This window comes from Cephus cinctus, unplaced genomic scaffold, assembly GCF_000341935.2.
Source record: "Cephus cinctus unplaced genomic scaffold, Ccin1 Ccin1_scaffold1765, whole genome shotgun sequence".
Classification (NCBI taxonomy): Eukaryota; Metazoa; Arthropoda; class Insecta; order Hymenoptera; family Cephidae; genus Cephus; species Cephus cinctus.
In genome coordinates, this window is record NW_014333982.1 from 117,930 (window position 1) to 137,538 (window position 19,609).

The 19,609-nt window shown below is 35.8% G+C and overlaps 6 protein-coding genes across 12 annotated transcripts in view; 4 read left to right on the forward strand and 2 right to left on the reverse strand.

The window, feature by feature from the left end:
* The first annotated feature begins 648 nt into the window (after nucleotides 1-648).
* LOC107273641 (ATP synthase subunit g, mitochondrial) lies at nucleotides 649-1,606 on the forward strand. The gene is made up of 2 exons (XM_015752042.1): nucleotides 649-897; nucleotides 1,231-1,606. Exons 1-2 carry the CDS (start codon nucleotides 867-869, stop codon nucleotides 1,488-1,490), a joined length of 291 nt encoding a protein of 96 aa, XP_015607528.1. The 5' UTR covers nucleotides 649-866; the 3' UTR covers nucleotides 1,491-1,606.
* Nucleotides 1,607-1,641: 35 nt separating this feature from the next.
* On the reverse strand, nucleotides 1,642-7,509 carry LOC107273635 (probable methyltransferase TARBP1). Of its 2 annotated transcripts, XM_015752027.2 has the most exons (12): nucleotides 7,378-7,509; nucleotides 6,308-7,051; nucleotides 4,197-6,196; nucleotides 3,894-4,126; nucleotides 3,603-3,819; nucleotides 3,380-3,532; nucleotides 3,142-3,306; nucleotides 2,857-3,045; nucleotides 2,610-2,787; nucleotides 2,211-2,542; nucleotides 2,010-2,146; nucleotides 1,642-1,945 (listed from the first exon to the last, which is right to left on the reverse strand). In XM_015752027.2, exons 2-12 carry the CDS (start codon nucleotides 6,981-6,983, stop codon nucleotides 1,783-1,785), a joined length of 4,443 nt encoding a protein of 1,480 aa, XP_015607513.1. In that variant the 5' UTR covers nucleotides 6,984-7,051; nucleotides 7,378-7,509; the 3' UTR covers nucleotides 1,642-1,782. The 2 variants fall into 2 exon arrangements, with proteins under 2 accessions (XP_015607513.1, XP_015607512.1); XM_015752026.2 differs by having other exon boundaries at nucleotides 4,197-7,051.
* Nucleotides 7,428-9,151, forward strand: LOC107273640 (probable tRNA(His) guanylyltransferase). Of its 2 annotated transcripts, XM_015752041.2 has the most exons (4): nucleotides 7,428-7,870; nucleotides 7,980-8,224; nucleotides 8,284-8,386; nucleotides 8,459-9,151. In XM_015752041.2, exons 1-4 carry the CDS (start codon nucleotides 7,594-7,596, stop codon nucleotides 8,728-8,730), a joined length of 897 nt encoding a protein of 298 aa, XP_015607527.1. In that variant the 5' UTR covers nucleotides 7,428-7,593; the 3' UTR covers nucleotides 8,731-9,151. The 2 variants fall into 2 exon arrangements, with proteins under 2 accessions (XP_015607527.1, XP_015607526.1); XM_015752040.2 differs by having other exon boundaries at nucleotides 8,284-9,151.
* Nucleotides 9,020-11,532, reverse strand: LOC107273638 (V-type proton ATPase subunit d). The gene is made up of 6 exons (XM_015752035.2): nucleotides 11,418-11,532; nucleotides 10,936-11,187; nucleotides 10,316-10,666; nucleotides 10,077-10,234; nucleotides 9,820-9,996; nucleotides 9,020-9,739 (listed from the first exon to the last, which is right to left on the reverse strand). The coding sequence occupies exons 2-6, from the start codon at nucleotides 11,054-11,056 to the stop codon at nucleotides 9,500-9,502; spliced, it is 1,047 nt and encodes a 348-aa protein (XP_015607521.1). The 5' UTR covers nucleotides 11,057-11,187; nucleotides 11,418-11,532; the 3' UTR covers nucleotides 9,020-9,499.
* On the forward strand, nucleotides 11,516-16,118 carry LOC107273636 (coiled-coil and C2 domain-containing protein 1-like). Of its 5 annotated transcripts, none has more exons than XM_015752028.2 (12): nucleotides 11,516-11,744; nucleotides 11,825-11,963; nucleotides 12,038-12,150; nucleotides 12,232-12,553; nucleotides 12,616-12,987; nucleotides 13,083-13,478; nucleotides 13,554-13,924; nucleotides 14,028-14,203; nucleotides 14,271-14,537; nucleotides 14,814-14,852; nucleotides 15,531-15,621; nucleotides 15,722-16,118. In XM_015752028.2, exons 1-12 carry the CDS (start codon nucleotides 11,685-11,687, stop codon nucleotides 15,839-15,841), a joined length of 2,466 nt encoding a protein of 821 aa, XP_015607514.1. In that variant the 5' UTR covers nucleotides 11,516-11,684; the 3' UTR covers nucleotides 15,842-16,118. The 5 variants fall into 5 exon arrangements, with proteins under 5 accessions (XP_015607514.1, XP_015607516.1, XP_015607517.1 ...); XM_015752030.2 differs by having other exon boundaries at nucleotides 11,685-11,744; nucleotides 13,557-13,924; nucleotides 15,722-15,841; XM_015752031.1 differs by lacking the exon at nucleotides 14,814-14,852 and having other exon boundaries at nucleotides 11,685-11,744.
* Nucleotides 16,119-17,520: 1,402 nt separating this feature from the next.
* Nucleotides 17,521-19,609, forward strand: part of LOC107273655 (mastermind-like protein 2) — an 11,156-nt gene continuing 9,067 nt past the window's right edge. The window contains exon 1 of the mRNA XM_025090984.1: nucleotides 17,521-17,940. The gene's annotated coding sequence lies outside the window, so the exon portion shown is untranslated. The remainder of the gene's footprint in view (nucleotides 17,941-19,609) is intronic.

The following is a 19,609-nucleotide window of genomic DNA, read 5'->3' on the forward strand; positions in this document are numbered from 1 at the left end:
GGGGGGGGGGGTCACTTTTGGGGGCGCTTAGGCTTGGAGCGCTCATTCCTCCACAGGCCGGTCGCTTATACCGGTCTCTTGGATGATCCCTCCTTAACCATTTGTATCTCTCATTTTGTACTACTCATTTTGAATTTACCGTCAACTAATTACCATGGTATTCTCATTGTCAGACTTTCAGTACAATAGATTCAGCTACCGACTGCTTAATTAATATATGCAACAATATAACAGAGTACTATATTTGCGATAGATCAGCATTTCAGGAGAATAACCATTCAAGGAATTTCATTTCAATGGTGTTGTACATTTGTATTTCTGACTATTAGGTAAAATCACTGGTGGGCCACCCGAGTAGGATTTATCTTTGTGCGTATAGTATATTCTACATATTAGAACAGTGCAGCACAAATTACACGGACATGTACTAGCCTGCATCATTTCAATACTTTTTGTTAGAGGAATTCACAGCACTCCTGTACTTGGCATAGTTTTATACGCGTAAGCGTTTTTTGGGGTGTATAAATTCTCAATCGCTATGTTTCAATCGGAGTTAAATTGAGAGATGAACTACCTCTGTTGTATATCTGTATATTAGTAAACTATAGGTTTACATTTATATTATATTTTAATTCTCGCTCAACTTCGGAAGCACATAGCCAATGATGGAAGCTTACACTTTACCGACAGTAGAAAATACTCGTTCTGCTTGCTGCAATTACCCCGAAATTCGCTAAGCTAACTGACCTAACGAAAATTTTCGAAGGTTGGCTGTCTTCATTAAGTACTCTCCTATCGGTGAATAGAGTTACGCCATTTTTCTTATAGGGTGAAGTAACTTTTTCGGGGAACAGCAAGAACGAAAAATGGCAGCGAAGGGCGCAGCTCTCATCAAGAGTAAGTAATCTCTTTGGAAATATATTTTTCCCAATGAAATTACAACTTGAACATGGTCAGTAGAACTGCATTTAATCATATCGGATTCTTGTAATTTTCGTTACACCTCAATTTGACCTTATATAACATGAAACCACTATGATAGAACTTCATCATATTTCTAACTGTATTATATCCAATTTTATTTCGGTAATATTTTTTAAAACTACATGAAAATTAGTTTTAATTTCAATTTTATAAATGTCAGTATAAATATTTTATTATAATTTAAAAACTTGTGAAGTTCCACAATTTGCTATCTGTTGACATTTTATTATCTTGCTTAATTTTCAGCCCTTATTACCGAGGCTAAGCCTAAGCTGAGGGTCATTGCAAGCTATGCCAAGGTTGAGCTTGTGCCACCTACTCCTGCTGATATTCCTGCCATTCGCTCTGGAATCAGCAGATTGATCCAAAGTGCCAAAACTGGTCGTTACCGTGACCTCACTGTGAGGGAGGCTTGGTTGAACACCCTAATTGCTGTTGAAGTTATTTGCTGGTTCTACATTGGCGAATGCATTGGCAAACGACATCTTGTTGGTTACAATGTTTAAGTGCTTGAGCATCACCAACCCTCATAGGAAATTACGTACAGTTATAGATGTTTCCGTAAACATGTGATCACTCACCGAATGTAAGTTTAATAAATAGCAATTAAATTGCAATTCAATTTGTATTCGTTCATTTTAAAATACACGCGATATATGAACATATTCTTTATTGTATTTTTTTGTTTTAATACATTTCGGTAATCTATTAGAATATCACAAAAGCGTGTAAGTATAAAAAATATTTTAATCATATTAGGCAAATCTCTGTCTCATGTGGGTACATGAGTATCCTAAATTATGTTTCACATTCTGTAAAAGTATTTTGTTGACTGTATTGCCACAAGCATATGGCACCTGTAACATGGACATTCAATGATCGTGTTACACCAACTTGTGGTACTTCGACACAAACATCCAAGAGTGGTATTAAGTTAGGTGGTATGCCATCTTTTTCATTGCTAAAATTAACAGATCAATAATTTTCATAGAAGAAGAATGAGTTTAATTTCTGGCAAAACTTACCCCAGCACCAGCACAGTCTTTTTCGGAAATCTCATTTTAGGAAGACTTATGCTTTTTGCTGTTTGTTCTGCACCAATTAATTCCCAACCCAAATCTCTTTTTTCTGTCAGATATATTTGCAACTGGTGTGGTTTTACCTATAACATTTTATTGCCATTGATGTCATTGAAACAAAAGTATATTTTGAAAACAAAAAAATACCTCTGTAACCGTGATCCACTTTTCCGCGGATACACTCAAACTCTGGAACTCTCTGTTTTGTGTGTGTTCACAACATGAAATAACTAATTCTTTAGCTCCAAAAATTTCACAAGTTCTAGCTAAACCACCAAGATTAGGTAGCCGATCAACAAGCGAGGCCACAACTATAATACCGTCCTCGCTATTATTCTTCTTTCGAGATAGTGATAGTTGTGATATTTCTGAAAGTTCCTCATCCAGTGGTGCCATTGATTTCCACGGAGTAATTTTTTTCTGCATATCTAAGGTACCTGTAGTAGTTATGTCGATATCTTCTGATGTGAACGTGCCAGCTGCGTTAAAATACATTTGAATAGCATATTGAAACCACTAACTGTCAATATGATCCATTTAGCTCACCATGAGAGGATTTTAACATTTGTGGGGATACTGGTGACGCACTGAGTGACCTGGTAGGATTACAATGTTTCATAGGATGTCTATTAAACATTGTAAATTTGAGCGCTTTAAACAATTCTGGCGAAATCCACTCGTCACTACTAATATTCGCAAGCCGTGGCAATTCTTTATAAATAGTCTGGGTTAAAAATGGTAATCATGCATTAATCATTTATGAACAATGACCATTAAATAAGACGAAACATACTTCCAGACTGTAGTCATCCATTGGATGAAAAATAGTAAAATAAAAATCTTGTTGCAGTTGCCCAGAATTTTTCATCATATTTCCATACTGAAGACTTTTAATTACTGCATCTTGCAGACCTTCAAATTTAGCTGGAGTATTTGGGCCAGTTACGGTTATTAGCAATTCATACAATTTTACCAAGACTACCTAGTAAAGGAAAATAGAACCAAAAAGTTATCAGAGTTAGAAATTATTAGCGTCAAATTGCATAATGGGATTTAATTCACATAAAATACAACTGACCTGACCATAGAGACGTACGTTGAACTGTTGTCCCATGCAACACGGTATAATATGTGAAATAGCTGAATAAAGGAAATCTGTTTGAGCTAATTTTGGTAAAAATCGTGCTACATGATATGCTATACTAGCAGCAGAAGTTAAACAGCTAGGTCGATTAAAATGTCCCTATAAACAAACAAAATTTATTTATAAAATTAAAAAAACTTATACTGTTTAGATACAAGGAAATGTAACAAACCTGGGTAAACATATCCCATAAGGAGTCCACCATGGTATTATAATTCGTATATATCAGAATGAGTAACCATTCTTCCATGTATCTAACGCTGTGCTGATTACTCTCAGACATTATGTCATTTCGAATAATTTCGTGCAAACACTTAATACTCTCCTGCGAATAAAATTATAAAAATTCTAAAACCGAAAACAATCTTTAGATTTTAGAATGTTTGTGATCCTACCTCATCTAGTACAGGTACTATTAACAGAAACACTTGCATTATACGATGTTTTATTCTATGCAAGTGAGAATCACCAAAATATCGTTTATTTTTAAAACTTTCTAGTCTACGAGCAGCCAATGATAAGAACGTTGCTCCAACCTCTGAGTCTGTTGAAATTGCTTTGCACAACAGAATTGTAGATTTTGCTCTGATAACAGTATCAATATTGTAGCTCCTAATATATGATAAAATAACACAAAAAATTTATACATATCTGAAATCATTATTGAATAAATTAAATCTATTCACCATATAGGTACTTCATCCACAAAACACTTTCTGACATATTTTGCAATGTAAGTACAAGTCTGCAATTCAATTCTTTGATCACGCCGAGGTACAGTACCATGTAGCAGACAAGAGAATACCGCTTCAGGAAAGACTTTGACATAATCTGCACCTAAACGATCAGTCATATAATCAAGAAAAATTAACTTGAGTTTTGGTACATTTTCTCCTTCACGCATTAGAAGATTAATCCACTAGAAAGATGAGATATATTTAGAGAATTTCTACAAGGACATAATATTTAAACGAATTAACTGTTCATACATCCATCGAAGTATCAGCATAGATTTTAGATTTGAAGAAACTTGGTCTCATAAGGAATTCAACCATTCCTTCAACAGCTTGCCAATAAACTTCACTCTTCTTGCTCTCAAAAGTGGTTTTCCAGCTACATTCGAGTAACGAGACTACAGTAGATTTATCTACCGTTTTATATTTTATGCTAATTAATTTACTTAAAATTCTCAGCACTTCAGGAATGACCTCTTTTCCGCCACGTTCGAAGATATATTCTACATGCTCCAGCCAATTGACTTTTACCCAGGACACCACTGGTACAGTATCAAGATACATATCAATCAATAGTGCAGTGACTTTATAACATTCCAAAGCAAGTCTACCTGTAGAGGTTGTTCCATGAGTCTTTAAAGCATAGATACTTCTGATACTATATGTTTTAAGTAAAGTTTCTATGTCTCTATACTGTACATTCTTTGTGCTGTAACAATACTGTAATATGTATAATGCGAATAATCTTTGAACAGGCTGGTACACTTCAGGACCATTAATTATTTCTATTGCGTCTTTTTCAAAATCTTCTATATGCCTATTAAAACCACAACTTGCCAGCTCATCTTTCGCTTTAAGAAATGTCTTCACTACCCGTATATAATTATTAACATCATCACAGGTGGATAATGTGAGAGTATTTCTAACGCTTTTCTGTATAAATCTCAAAATAACGTCAAGATATGGTGTGATCATTTTGCGAATTATTTGATCCTCTTCCAGTGTACACATATTCAATAATGAACTCATAAGATATATGATCCTCATTGTGGAATCAGCAAAAGCGTAAGGTCTATTATCAATACCAACTAGTGTATTGAATAATGTAGACAGTACTCGCCTTGCACAATTCTCACAGTGCTGGGTATTGCTGAATATTAAATCAGCATCATGCAAGAGCATAATCATTAATGTAAATGTCCTTATGTTGGAATTCTGTACAGAATTTTTTTTAAATATCTTCTCCATTTTCTCAAAGAATTCATTAATAGTTGATTCACGGGTAAACTCTTTTAGCCAATTTGTAATTAGAATCCAAGAAGGTGCTCCACGAGCCAGAGCCTCACCCTCTGGAAATGCTGCTAATGTATTGGCAATTAATTCCAAATCAAGAGATGCTTGTGTATTGTAGACAAGGGACATTAGAATCCGTAATTGCGAGGCAGCTCTTAGCGTTTGAGAATGCATATTCAAGCTCGTTTCCGCTAATTCTTTGACTGCTCTTAGTTGTTCAGCTTTCCATACATTATGTACAGGAGTATCACTGAGTACTGAGCTTAATGCATATGATACATGATATATGGCAATAGGTCCCCATGAAACTTTTGAAATGAGTACAATAAATCTATTTACCAGATTACACTCTGCCTCTTCTGCTCGAGTAAAAAGTGTGGATAATTGTTCGGATACTTCTGGTGGTCTATCTGGTTTCTGATATTCATAGAGGAAGGTGTTGTTAAGGACGTTCACTATCACCGCTAAGAAATTGTCATTGTACATATCCAGATCCATTTTGAATGCTTGCAGAAGAGCCCATTTTACAATGGCATTGTTTTCATGATGTAATGCCCTTTCCATGATACACTGCAGCCAGGGTGTATCAAAGCAATTTCCACATGACTTGTGATCTATATTTCCATCTATTAGACTGTTTATAAGAGGCAGTGCTGGTATTATCAAATGCTTTTGTTTTTCTTCAAGTGCTTCCATGAGTAGAAAGAAATTTTTTCTGATTATATCGATTGACACAAATGAAGAATTTTTGCGTACACAAAGAAAAGGCACAGAAAGCTTATCACAGAATTGTTTGGCATTTATTAGCTCCTTTTCATGAATTTCCAAAAAGTCCATGGCTCTCTTCATAAGGTATAAAGCTCGCTTGCGATTTTGCTCAATTGGAGACTTTAAACCACTTAAGATGAGTGTCCAAAATCTTGTATCAATATATTGATCAATATGCTCTTGTGTAGCATCTTCTGGATTTAAAGGAAAAAATATATCAGCTAGGATACAGAAAGTTGTAAGTGAACTATTCAGATCATATTGATCATTTAATATGAACTTCCAAAGTATAGACGTTATAATACCAGAAGAACAAGTATTAATAATTTTTGGTAAAAGCATCAATAGTGATCCCCATTCTGTGTCTTGCTTAAATTGGAGCCATAACCTTATAGCATCTGCAAAAAATGAGTCCCGATCTTCTAATTCTTTCATTAGAGAATCATTGAGATCCATTAGAATAATTTGCAAATATTGAGTGTCTGCAAAATATCCTAATACATTCAGGCACATTGTTCTTGCATCTGGACTCTTCTTCATATATATATCAATATGTTTGTGAAAATACTCAAAATGTGCATTAAACTTTTCTATCGAACAGTGCAAAAGTGTCTGCAATATCATGATGTCTAACATCATCTCCAACTCTTCTTTACTCCATGACTTTTCTGGGATGAGAAAAATATTTTCAATGTCTGGAATATCAAGTTCTTGTAGTATATAATATTCATTGCTACTACAAGATGGACCATATGTAAGCTGATACTCATAGCATAGTAATGAGCGAAAGGTTTCAAGCTTTCCAATAGACCACTCTTCCTGGGCAAATTCCTCATTATATTTCTTTATCAAATGATATATCATTGGAAGAGGGTTCACTCGAGCAGTTTCATCGAGTATTTGTAATATTGATATGTCCGTGTGTATGCTCTTGTATCGTATATCCAAGTCCATTTTCTTATGCTTGGTCTGCTTTAACATAACTATGTAAAACAGTTAATAACTTTCAACAGCAGTATTAAACTTTTATCCAAAAATGAATTTGAATTCTGTAATCAAAACAAAGATACCTAGTCTTAATTACCAATAACATTATAGTAGAAATTAATATTTTTCGATATTGAACAATAATCTATAATACTGAACATCAATACTTAAGTACTAGTTTCAAACAGTATCAAGGATACTTATTTAAATTATAAAACAAAGAACGATATTTCGACGTCCATTATACACATATTACAGGTATTTGCACGTGGGTGAACGATGGAGAAATTTTTCTATTAAAATTTTGTTATGAACATATATACTCCTGTTACGAAACTTCCAAATACCGCATAAATTTATCATAACTAAAGAATTCCATATATTATACCAGATCTGTTTGCCAGACCGCCGGCGAATTCTAACTGCGTTAATCTCAGCGCTCTTGCTCTTGTGTCCAGTGCAGTCCAGTGTCCGATGCCAACTGGATGTCAACAGGTTTCAAGAGAGATGGTGATTGACAATAACCGCGAATGAACTTCAATCTTCGAAAAAACACGTGGAGACACGCAAAGCTAGATTTCAAATTATTATCGAACTTTCAACTATGGCGATGAGCAAATTTGAATACGTGAAACAGTTTGAACGAGATGATTCTTGTTTACCTAATTGTTGGATCGTGGTTAGGATTGACGGGCGAAGTTTTTCCAAATTTTCTGCTGCTCATCAATTTATTAAACCTAACGATGCTGCAGCTTTAGAGCTAATGAATCGTGCAGCTATCACCGTCATGGAAGACTTCAGGGAAATTGTTCTGGCATTTGGTCAGAGTGATGAATATTCATTTGTATTCAGGAAAGATACACAGCTGTTTAAGCGTAGAGGTATGCCAATGGATATTTCAGTTCACTGAAATATAAAATTTCTATTATAGAACAAAGATTATATTTAGACAATAATTTATTTATTGTTAATATTATTTTTTTCTTGCAGCTTCCAAGTTGATGTCTAACGTGAATTCCTTGTTTACTTCATCCTATGTATTTCATTGGCCTCGTATCATGGGGAATAAAGAACTCCGCTATCCACCCTCGTTTGATGCTCGTGTTGTTCTTTATCCAACTGATAAAAACCTAAGAGATTATTTATCCTGGAGGCAAGCTGATGTCCATGTTAATAATCTATATAATACTTGTTTCTGGAACCTTGTTTTAAAGAGACAAATGACATCTGCGCAGGTATTTATTTTTTTGTAATGAGGTATTACAAAGCAGTCAACACCATTTTTTCTTTATAGGCAGGTGAGAAATTAAAGGGAACACTATCATCACACAAAAATGAATTGCTGTTCCAAGAGTTTGGAATAAATTACAATGATGAACCAGCATCTTTTCGAAAAGGTACTACCCTCATTCGAAAATTAGCGCCTGATGGGAATGGTAAACTGAAACCTATAGTTGTATCTCTGGTAGATGACATCATTGGTGATCGTTTTTGGAAAGAAAATCATGAAGTGATAGGACTAAAAAGTTTGGCGACTTATCAGCGTTTAACTGCGACGAATAACTCTACTTCAAATACAGTGCCTACCCCTATACACTATATAAATAATATATCACCTTCCTCTAAAGGTAATCAGTTAAATTCCATAAGAGACGATTCACATACAGAAGGAAATCGTGTATTAAATAGAGAAATAATGCAGTGCAATCCAACTAATAGTGAACAACTACATAACAAATAAGTAGTTTTTTCCTATAATATAAATAATATCGTATTCCTGGATATGCTATACCAGTTTCACACCATATTAGGAACAATCAGTGAATGATAATGGAGTACTGTGAAAATATTCCATTAAAAGCAGTTTGTTAAAGAATATGTATGTGCATCTTGACACGTGACTGTAATATATAAGATAGTTTTATATGTAAGTATATAAAACAACATAATTATTTTCATATTAAGAAAATGTCATTGAGTATTGAGCATTTCCATATCTATGGTCTATTAAATCACTATAGTACTTGTTATAAGTGGAATGCGTTTTAACTTTATTAGTTTATACAGTTTGCAGTTATTAAATTAACAATTACACCAAGGGATAATACAATGCAAGACAGTGCTTGACACCGAAGAATATAATAAAATACACTATATACATAGAAGTTTTTCTGTAACGATTTGAAAGTAATTCATGACCGATGAAACTAGTTAAATGGTACGGTTAACTATGACCATTGCGATTTACATTTACAAAGTAATGTAAAAGCTTCGCATAATCTGTTTTAATGACGTAAAATTCATCTGGCAGTTGTGGTCCATTTCTCATGTGCTGTGGCTGTAATTTGACTCTAACGTTTCGGTGTTGCGAATAAAACATTGCGATCGTTCTGATCGAATAATTACGACTGATAAAGGAAATCTAACAATACGAATTAGAACCGAACTTCATTCGTTTGTGCTCGCACGGGGATAGATACAATGGCGATGAAATTGACTGACATGTCTAATTAGAAGATGGGTATATAATTATCAATCTTAGCTCGGTGTTTTTGAGCAACGCATTCAGATATCCATACGATATTACGACATTCTTGTTCTTTCAGCTTCAAATAGCTGTAGAACACGCCGAAATGAAATTGTTGTAAGAATGCTTGTACGTTCAAGCGTACCTCGTACTCGAAAAACTTATCTTCCAGGGTTTTATCACCAGGATTGTTTCCAGCACCTTCGAATAGGGCACTATATTCCTGCAATAGAATGTTTACATAACTTGAAATTGCCTTTACTTATTAAATGTCTGCTCAATTATGTTGGCTATAATACGTACAGCATAATATTCAGCAACAGCTTTAACTTGTTCATAATCATCAGCACGTGCTAATGCAGCTAATCCATCAGGATTCAAACGACCACAGCGAGGATACAATTTGGCACGATCATCCTTACCCAATTCCGTTCCAAAGGAATTGATCGTGATGATGATTGCACGCCTATCTGCCTCAAACTATATGATAGTAAAATATGTTTTACGTAATTATTGTTTTAAAAAGATTTTCAATAGATATGTTATTAAAGTAATCTTACAGCAAGAATTTCACACATGGTATCAGCAGTAGTACCGCCGATGTCCTTGCAGAATTTATAGAAAGCTTCCAAGTATGCCTTGTACAGAGTGTTTCTAATGATCTCGATGTTCATTTCATCCAAATCTTGTTCGGAGATGCAATCGACGAAGAACGGAGCTACAATAAGCGTTAAAAATTATCATGTCAGAATAAATAATATATAAGTTTTTATTATGTTAAACGAATTGTCTGAAGTACCTAGAGGTGTATCAACCAATACAGCATTGTACAGCTCAGCAGGAGTAGCAGCAACATGAATAGCCTCCATTTGTTCAAAACTACCAAGTGGATGACACTTAGGTATCAGCTCAGAAATTGGTCTTTGATGTAAAGTACCAGTAATCAGAAGTATGATATTGTCAATCATATAACTGTAAGTGATGAAGTCCAAGAATTGGGACAAAGGCTCGACAGAGTGATTGCGCATATGTTGGAATTCAATAACGAGCTTTTCTCTCAGTTTATCATCAATGACACTGACTGATAGAGGAGATGGCTCATTTGCTAGAAAGCTGCCATAATCACTTCCAGCCAAATGTAGCTTTAAATCTATAAAGGAATTCATTTATCTTTCACAATATAAAGCTAGACTTTAAAGAAAGTAATTATATATTAATTGCAAACTATTTAATTACTCCATATTTGCCTTACACAATTTGAACAATTTATAGTAAATTGGGGAACAGTTCTATGATAATTTATTAACAAATAAAGCATATATGAGCTTTTCTGTTATGAATATATAGAAATTTTTAGATAATATATAAAAAATGCCATTATTTATAGCGAATAAGGTAACAAAGTGGATCTTAATTTACCTTCAAGGGTCTCACATTGGACCAAATTAAGATAGTCACTTTGCTGTAGAATTCCGCACTTGAATCCACGGCAAAGACCTTCCAGGTATCCTCCGTCAATGTTAAATAGGCAGCCCTTCATTCTTATGCCTCAATATTTCACTTCTCTTACTTGGTATAGATACACGGAGGACCTACCCGTCAAAGATGAAACTCGGACTCGCCCAGTTTGCTCTAAGTCGATCATATGACCGATTACTATGAAGTCACTCACTAATAAGAAAGCAAATATCGTTTCAACAACCTATCGAGATTTGGTATCGACTATTGCATTGTATAGAGAATTTTAAAAATGAAATGTCAAAAATTCAATATCAATTGAGGTAATTTGTTAATAGTACAGCATTTTTAAAGCATTGCTTATACTTTATATTCCTTTGATCGTAATTTCTTTACAGTCCCGATAGATATTTAGGTCATAGATTATATGATTCATTTCATACCGACGTAAATGTAGTCCCACTGAGGCAACTTCACGTTCCTCTCAAAGATTCACTGTCTTTATTTAATGGTGAATCATGGAGTAGGATGAAATGAATTTTCACCATTTGCGGTACCGCGGATGATACCACTTGAGCGCAGCCTTCAGACTTCATGATTGTGACGACGACGTATTATGAAGATCCAAAAACTTTTTATACACATTTGAGAATATTATTCATATAGCTTGTTTCTGTGCTACAGTTCAAAGATTTGCATTTTGTTCAAAAATGTTTGGCAAGAAGAAAGAAGTAAAACGGCGACCAAGACCAGCAGGAAGTCTGGCGCAGGTAACAAAATGTTATAATTTGTAACCCTCTTATCTGTCGTTCATTACGCGTATAATAATGACAACTTTCATTTCCATAAGTATGGGTTATTTGAAATTCCTGATAATATTGATGACATCGCTGCAATCAGCACTGATGATGGACATGATCATGATTTGGAGGCGGAACTTGCTGCTTTGACATCTAATAACGACTCCGAACGTCCTCGACGTCGTAAAGGTACTTGCATATTTGTTTGCTAGATATTTTAACTTTCTATTGAAGAGCTGAGGCCTCATAAAAAATATTTCCAGCACCAAAGCCTATTCCAAATGAAAACCTTGATGCTATGGTTGCTGAAAGCATGAAGGACATCGATCTTGATGCAGAATTGTCTGGTGACGATGATGATGATCCTGATTTATTGGTACCTTAAACAGTTCATAAACTTTACTATTTTTTTTTGAACTTTTGTATTATTAGGAAAATGTTGTTATATGTGTCATAGAATGAGCTTAAGGAGATAACAGGAGATGAATCTGTTTCTCCAGAGCCTTCAGAGGAGGAGCAATCACACATGGAAGAAAAGAATGACAGTGATACTACAGAGTTGATAACATTATTACAAGAAAGACTAGCTATGTATAAAACTGCAGAAAAAAAAGCTAAGAATGAAAATGAAGCAGGACGAGCTCGTCGTTTTGCTCGAGGTGTTAAAACATTGGAAGGAATGTTAGCTGATACACATTCTGGGAAAGTTGTGAATAAGGCTGATATGCCACCAGTACTTCCACCTTCAGCTGTAGAATCATCTGACAATGGTCCTACAGGTATCGTATAAGTAAAAAATTGTTTTGATTTATGTATTTACTTTAAACATCTGTATTCTTAGAAAATAAAACCGATGAACTAACAACACCTGCCGAGTCTATTGTGCCAGAAGAAACTCCTGTACCAGAAGCTCCACAAGCTGTAACCGTGGACCCAAAAAAACTAGAATTATTGAAAAAACGACAGCAAGAATATAAAACAGCTGCTGTTGCCTGGAAGAAATCTGGCAATGTTCAAGAAGCTCTTCAACATGTAAAATTAGCTAAACAGTTTGATATAGTGATTGCAAGTCTAATAGCTGGTGAAGATATAGATTTATCTGACATGCCACCATCACCCAATCTACCTTCAACAGGAACAATAGCAGCAAGTCCTCCAGTGACAGAAAAAGAGGAAAGTGAAGCACAAAAAGGTGCACAAACAGAAGTGTCGGGTCAGTCCTTAAAAACTTTCTATTATCTAATTGTTACAAAAGATATATTATCGTGGAGATTATGAAAATTTTAATATAAAAATAACTATTCCTAGAACCAGTTCAGCACCAGGCAAAGGAAACTACCGATATTGGCACTGCTTTAAAAGAAAGATTGGAAGTATATCGTCGTACAAAAACCACTGCCGAAGAAGAAGGAAATTCCTCAAAAGCACGAAGATACGGTCGTATTTGTAAACAATTTGAGGATGCACTGAAGTTACATTCTCGTGGAAAACCCATTCCTATTGATGAGCTACCTACGCCGCCGGGTTTTCCGCCATTATCGATGGGACCACCAGCATCTCCAGCTAAGCCAGATATTCCACCACCACAACCTGAACCAAAATCACAGTCGGAATTAGTACCAGAGTCAACCCCATCTGGGGAAGAATCGGACAAAAAGTCACCAGACAAGAAAGCTCCTCCTGTACCTCCAAGGTCCAAATTAGGTATTTATTAACGCTGCTGGAAATTCTTAGCGCTTCCATACACCATATAGCAACATTAATTGTTTCTTTTTCCAGCAGTGAATAAACAAAAACGAGTGACATCGCGCGCCGATAAACAAATGATGCAGTTACAACAGAGGCAGCACGAACTCAAGCAAGCTGCATTGGCTGCAAAGAATGACGGTGATCTAGATTTGGCAAAAGATTACTTAAGGCAGGCCAAGGGATTGGATCCATTAATCGAAGCAAGCAAATCTGGTTTACCAGTTGATATGGATTCTGTTCCGTTATCGCCACTTGCAAAAATGCAATTACAAGTAAATGGAATAGACCCCAAAGAAGATGATTTCACTTTGATCTCTGCCGACAATTGCACTGAGGAAGCAGCTGGAACTGATCAACAAATTTATGATAATCTTGAAGCGCAGTTAATCAAACAAATCAAGGTAATTATCATAACACGTGCCCTCCATGTTGATTAAAAAAGTTTGATATACTTCAAAATTCTTCGCGCATGCTTAAATGTAAAACATATCTGTTATTTCACAGTGGTGCCTATCAACTAGAGATCATTCAAAGGCCTTAGGTGATGTAGCAGGTTATAATAGATGGGAGCGATTAGCTTTGGGATATACAAGAGATCTTGATATGTTAAGAGTTCGAAAACGGGACGCACTGCCACCACCACAGCATCATTATGAAATTAAGACCTATGCTATAGTTCAGTAAGTGAACACAATAAAGAGGCTGCCATACTTCTGTTACAATAATCTAATCAAAACTATTCACCAGGAGCTGCACGGATTTAGGTGACTCTGACCTTGAATTATCGATAATCCGTGGTGTGAATTACGTTCGTGAAGCAGACACATATGTAATGTTCGAGTTTCCGTATCCATCTGACAATCCACCGTCCGATAGAACTTCCACAGTAAGGGATACTAATAATCCTGAATATGAGGCTGTGTTTCCATTAAGCGGTGTAGTGGATCGTACTTCTAGACAATGTCAGCGTGCATTTAAAAGACATGCAGTGAAATGTCAAGTTTGGGCCAAAGGGTAAGTCTGCATTTTGGAATGAAAGCTATCAAGGCATTTTTAATTTTGGGATTCTCTTTTCATTTTAATCTTTTTTTTTTGAAACATTGATATTGCGCTTAAATTTTTGCCTCTCTAATTGAAACGAATATATTGACTTTACCGTTCTAATTTAATTCTTTTTAACTCATTTGTTTAATGATTGTATTCGAGACTAATGACACAACGGTAGAATCCTGTCGATTCCAGTTCCTCGGTAGATTTATATTAGTAAATAGATTAGGATGTTACTTGCAGATGCTCGATGAACCCCATCCTGTGTTGCACTCATCCAAGGTATGAAAACTTCATACTTGCAATCCTCATATATTGATTTATTCATTTTAATACTACACATTCTACACCAAAGGTACCATGCCTCGATAGGATCTTTGATTCTCGTTTTGTACTCATTTCATTGCATCATCGTTCACTTTTACATTTATTTTGCATATGTCGTTACTTCTTGTTTGCGATGAATATTTGAGGATACTGGAAAAGACTACATACGAATGACTGAATACATTTAATCGAATAATTGAAAAAGACTGTCAAATATTTAAGACATCGATCTACCAGTGATTTCGCAGATAATCTTACTCTAAGTTATATCTAAGTAACGCATAACAGACTATCATGGCTTATTTTTTTATATTTACATGCTAATCGCATATGCCTTTTATTAATCTTTAGACTTGGTAATCCGTACTACTTGGTATAATACAATGATGTAGCATCTGTTTATATTTGTGCAACTGTGTTACTCTTCAAAGATGCAACATAGGACAAATCTAATGAAAGTATCATACTGTGGCTTAGATAATAAATGCAAATAATTTCTTTATTAATTAAACTAAAGCATTTCTATACAATATGCAAATACTTTGGCGTTTGATAGTACATTCATTATGTTGCGTCTTGATATATTACTAGAAACACAAGTAACACTGATATATTTCTTGTTTTCTATTGTAGAGGATTTTTCAGAAGTGATAGTCTTCTTGGCACTGTGACTGTCAAGCTGCAGCCATTAGAAACACAGTGCATCTTGCATGATTCCTTTCCGGTAAATATGAATAATTCTCTGCCAAGTCGACTTTGATTAATTGAAATCATTGGATTTTATGTAATTAAATTTAATTGATGTTTTAAATTATTCCAACTAGTTGATGGAAGGAAGAAAAGCAGTAGGAGGTAAACTGGAAGTAAAGTTACGTGTGAGAAATCCTATTCTCACCAAACAAATTGAGCAAATCACTGATAAATGGTTAACAATTGATCATTGATCTTTCGTTGTCTCGTGAGAGATATTATTGATCTGTCAACGCTTAAAAATCAGCATTCGCACTACAGTGACTTTGAGCAATTAATCCAGCAAAACTAACATTGCGAAGAGGTTTGCAAAAATTACTATGCACACAAGAATATATATATATATATATAAATGTATATACCCAAGATATTTTAATGTATTGGTTTTAAGTATAGCTAACAAATATTTTTATTTTATCGCAGCTTTATAAATGATATAAATCTACCTAATAAATGGAATCACTCATTCGACTTGACTAGTTACGAATTTAATAATTTTAATCAGGCGTTAATCATGATTCTTTATCTGTTGAATCCTCATCTGCAAGTTTTTCTGTTAGGAATTTGCACTCTAATGTAAGTCAAGTGCGACAATAAATCCTCAATAGTGTGCTAAACTCTACACGTATTGCACAAACTCAACTGATTTTCCACGCACATTACGAGAAGCAAGTCACTGCTGTAGCTGAATCCACATTTCCCGAAGAACAATACATCAGGTGAATCCCACTAACAAACTATTGTCCGATAATCGTTCACCCCTACCTCTACCAGTTAACCCCCTAAGTCTTTGAAACCCATCCTCCATCATTCTGTACCAGTCCCTTTCAATTCCACTCCGCGAATTCAACCGACCAACCCTTAATAACCAACACATACATGATACGATCCAGCCACGTTCTATCCTGTAGAGAGACAAGTGAGCAAAAGGACAACCATTTTGAACCTGATTCCTACAGGACGGATCAACCCTCTTTACAAACCAGGGAACCAATCCAGTAATTCTATTCATACCCTTTTTTTCTTTCTTATCACATAAAAATATACCCTCTCTTTTTTAGTTCTCTCTATTCTCCATGGACGATCAGAGAATCAATGATCCTTTTTCGCGCACGAGTTCACAGGTCACCGTGTATGTATGTACACCACTTCGGCGTGGTACGGACTACTATAGTCCTACTGGGTAACCCCGCGGGGTCAAACACTCCGTCCAATGGGATAAATTTAGTGAAAAGTGTGAAGAAGCTCTCGCAATTGGAACTTGGTATACTTTTGACTTTTGTTTAACAAAGCCAGGATATATTGATTGGGTGGGGCTGGATGGGTTAGGTGGATCACGGCATTGGAAAACAACGGGATTTATTTGCCAATTAGACAATTAGGGCGATCGTGGCAGCATCCTGGATGAAGGAGCCAAAGGGGTTGGAGTACTGGTTTGTTGCGGGCCAACAAAATTCACCGCTGGAAGAACCATCCTCTGCATTACACGCTCCGGCGCAGAGTATTTGCCTGGTATACGGACGTAATGTTGACCTTTTACCCTGCACCAGCGAGCTGCTGGGATTCTGCGTGCAAATTAACGATGTTTGCACTTAACCCTTGCTCGCACTGGTTCCCTGCTCTCGTCCCTTTCTGGCACATCATCCAAATCACCCTTCCTTCTGTACAGTCAGTATCTCTAACCCTTGTGTAGTGTCTGCCCTGTAGATTTCATTCTCTACTACGTATAGCTTTTAAAATCGTTTCATTTACAGGATCCATGCATTATGCGAGGATAAGAAGAAACATTTACAGTAATATATAATCTTCATTTATTTATGAATTTTTCTATAGAATTATTTTGTAAAATTCTTGGCGTTTTTAGATAATGCAGTCTTATGTAATTTTTTTATTGGAGTTGATCGATAATGATTAATCAATTAATAAGTAGGGTCATGGTCATCATAGAATTACGGTCAGAATAACATTCGTTCATTTACGCGTTTACTAATTCGGTAGCGCGCATCCTTGCAGGGTCAGAGATTCATGATAGACTGCAACGAGCTAAACCATCTATTAAGATACTACTGTTATTATTCGCTACAAAGTGCAATATTGTCCCTCCATAGTTTAATGCAATGAAATAACGATAAGTCTTGATATTTCATAAAGCTGTTAGCACATTACGGTCGCAGTGGGTATTGCTTTGTGGCTAAGATAACCTCTCTCTTATACTCTAATCGGGCATGGTAACAGATTCGTTCAAAACAGACATCATTGTATTGTCGCTCTACTCCAGTTTTATAGTTTACACGTAATCAGTTAGTGTACATTGTAACTTTATGATTGATAAGTCAATTTTCTTAAGCAACTAATTATTTCACTCGGTATGATAATAAACTCGTTATATCATCTTACTACTGTCGATCTAAACGTAATATTACGTTCTGCTTACCAGATGAGTTTGAATAGTTAAATAAATGCAATCCCAAGCACAACATCATACCGGAATTAATATTTATCCATTATGAAGCATTATAAAAGTTAATAATAGTATCAGTCTACTGATCGATCAGCATCCTTATTCTACAAGTCGAGCATAAATATAATCAGACATCAGTCGCATCATCGGCAAGTATACGTCACGTTTAAGAATCCTAAAAAAGCTCTTAGGACTTTCCGTGCGCGAGCCACGTGCTTCGTGATTTTTCGAAATTGCTCGCGCCTCTTGATATGCTCCGATTACTGCTTATTCGGCATAAGGCCGGATGTGACGTCACCTGAAGTCGCGCGTGCAGATTGCAGATGCCAGATGCGACCCGACACCCGCGTCTTATATCCTCGCATTTACGTGTACTCGGTTCTCTCTATTCTGGTGTCGCTTCGTCTGTCTGACCATCTCTGGCATATCCGTAAACAACGTTTCGCATCGATATTCGAAATGAAAGAGCAAGAGGCGGGGGTAATGGCGGTGAGGTGGATAAGAAAAAACCTACCATAGCATCAAACGATAGTATAAGCCATAGCTAGTCTCATCGATCTTAAGAAACCTTTTATTCTCATTCTAGAATAGTCTCGGAGATATAAAACGCGGGAAAAATAAAAAAATTCAAAAAAAGGAACTGACCAACAGCACAGCTTCGCACATGTCAATATATCTTCTATTTGGATCAAGGCTTCCGAAGCTCGTGATGTCAGTGTTGCTGTCGTGAAAAAAAAAAAAAAGATATTTTTCAGATTCGTAATCTTTAATGAGTGAGACGAAGGTTCTCGGGTTGAAAAATATGAGTTTGATGCATAAACTAGGGTATATACAATTAGAATAGGCAATTGACAATGCTGTAATCCAACGTCTACCTTTCTGAATATGATAAACCATAACTCAGCTAATTAATGTGTCATGGATTAGTTTATTAATAATTCCCTACGAGGAATCTTATCGGATACCACGATAGTAAGCAGTTATATACAGTGGCAGAGCTAATGACTATCAGAATAGCACTACTGATAAAGTACACCCTAAGTATCGTTAGACGCCTTTTGATTAGTCTGGAGTTGTCTTGTACGGTATCAACATAAGTTACATTGGTTATGGAATTGCATTACTCGAAACTCTTATCTGTATATTATAGTGATTGTGCGAGTCTTCCATTAGGAATTAACTTCCACGGATAAGGGCAATGCGTACTTTAAGGGATGGCAGTTCGTCAAGACTTGGTTAATTTTGTATACGAGATCGCACGGAGGTCATTTGACATTATCGAACGATCAGGAGAGATCGGGTCAGCCACTTGTCCCGATTTTATCGGCGGCAAATCGTAAGAAAAAAGCATAAAAATGTCCTCGGGAAAGGGGAGGCCATTAAATCTAATAGCCGACTCGGGGAAGCGGCAATTCCTCTCGAAGAACTTAACCTCTCTACTCACCCACCCCTTACCTCCACAGTCTCTTCTACGCCTTACAGTAACCGTAACCACCCTTTG

Bases quoted from the DNA above. Each gene is read 5' to 3' on its own strand.
- LOC107273640 (XM_015752040.2), top strand. From the start codon at position 7,594: ATGGCGATGAGCAAATTTGAATACGTGAAACAGTTTGAACGAGATGAT. The intron at 7,871-7,979 runs GTATGCCAATGG...TTTTTCTTGCAG, and splicing joins ACAGCTGTTTAAGCGTAGAG to CTTCCAAGTTGATGTCTAAC. The intron at 8,225-8,283 runs GTATTTATTTTT...TTTTCTTTATAG, and splicing joins GACAAATGACATCTGCGCAG to GCAGGTGAGAAATTAAAGGG.
- LOC107273641 (XM_015752042.1), top strand. From the start codon at position 867: ATGGCAGCGAAGGGCGCAGCTCTCATCAAGA. The intron at 898-1,230 runs GTAAGTAATCTC...CTTAATTTTCAG, and splicing joins GGGCGCAGCTCTCATCAAGA to CCCTTATTACCGAGGCTAAG.
- LOC107273638 (XM_015752035.2), bottom strand. From the start codon at position 11,056: ATGAAGGGCTGCCTATTTAACATTGACGGAGGATACCTGGAAGGTCTT. The intron at 10,235-10,315 runs GTACTTCAGACA...CGCTTATTGTAG, and splicing joins ATTGGTTGATACACCTCTAG to CTCCGTTCTTCGTCGATTGC. The intron at 9,997-10,076 runs GTAAGATTACTT...ACTATCATATAG, and splicing joins CCATGTGTGAAATTCTTGCT to TTTGAGGCAGATAGGCGTGC.
- LOC107273636 (XM_015752028.2), top strand. From the start codon at position 11,685: ATGTTTGGCAAGAAGAAAGAAGTAAAACGGCGACCAAGACCAGCAGGA. The intron at 14,853-15,530 runs GTATGAAAACTT...TTTCTATTGTAG, and splicing joins CTGTGTTGCACTCATCCAAG to AGGATTTTTCAGAAGTGATA. The intron at 15,622-15,721 runs GTAAATATGAAT...TATTCCAACTAG, and splicing joins TCTTGCATGATTCCTTTCCG to TTGATGGAAGGAAGAAAAGC.
- LOC107273635 (XM_015752026.2), bottom strand. From the start codon at position 6,983: ATGTTAAAGCAGACCAAGCATAAGAAAATGGACTTGGATATACGATAC. The intron at 3,820-3,893 runs GTGAATAGATTT...ATCATATATTAG, and splicing joins GTGGATGAAGTACCTATATG to GAGCTACAATATTGATACTG. The intron at 2,788-2,856 runs GTATGTTTCGTC...TTTTTAACCCAG, and splicing joins TGGATGACTACAGTCTGGAA to ACTATTTATAAAGAATTGCC.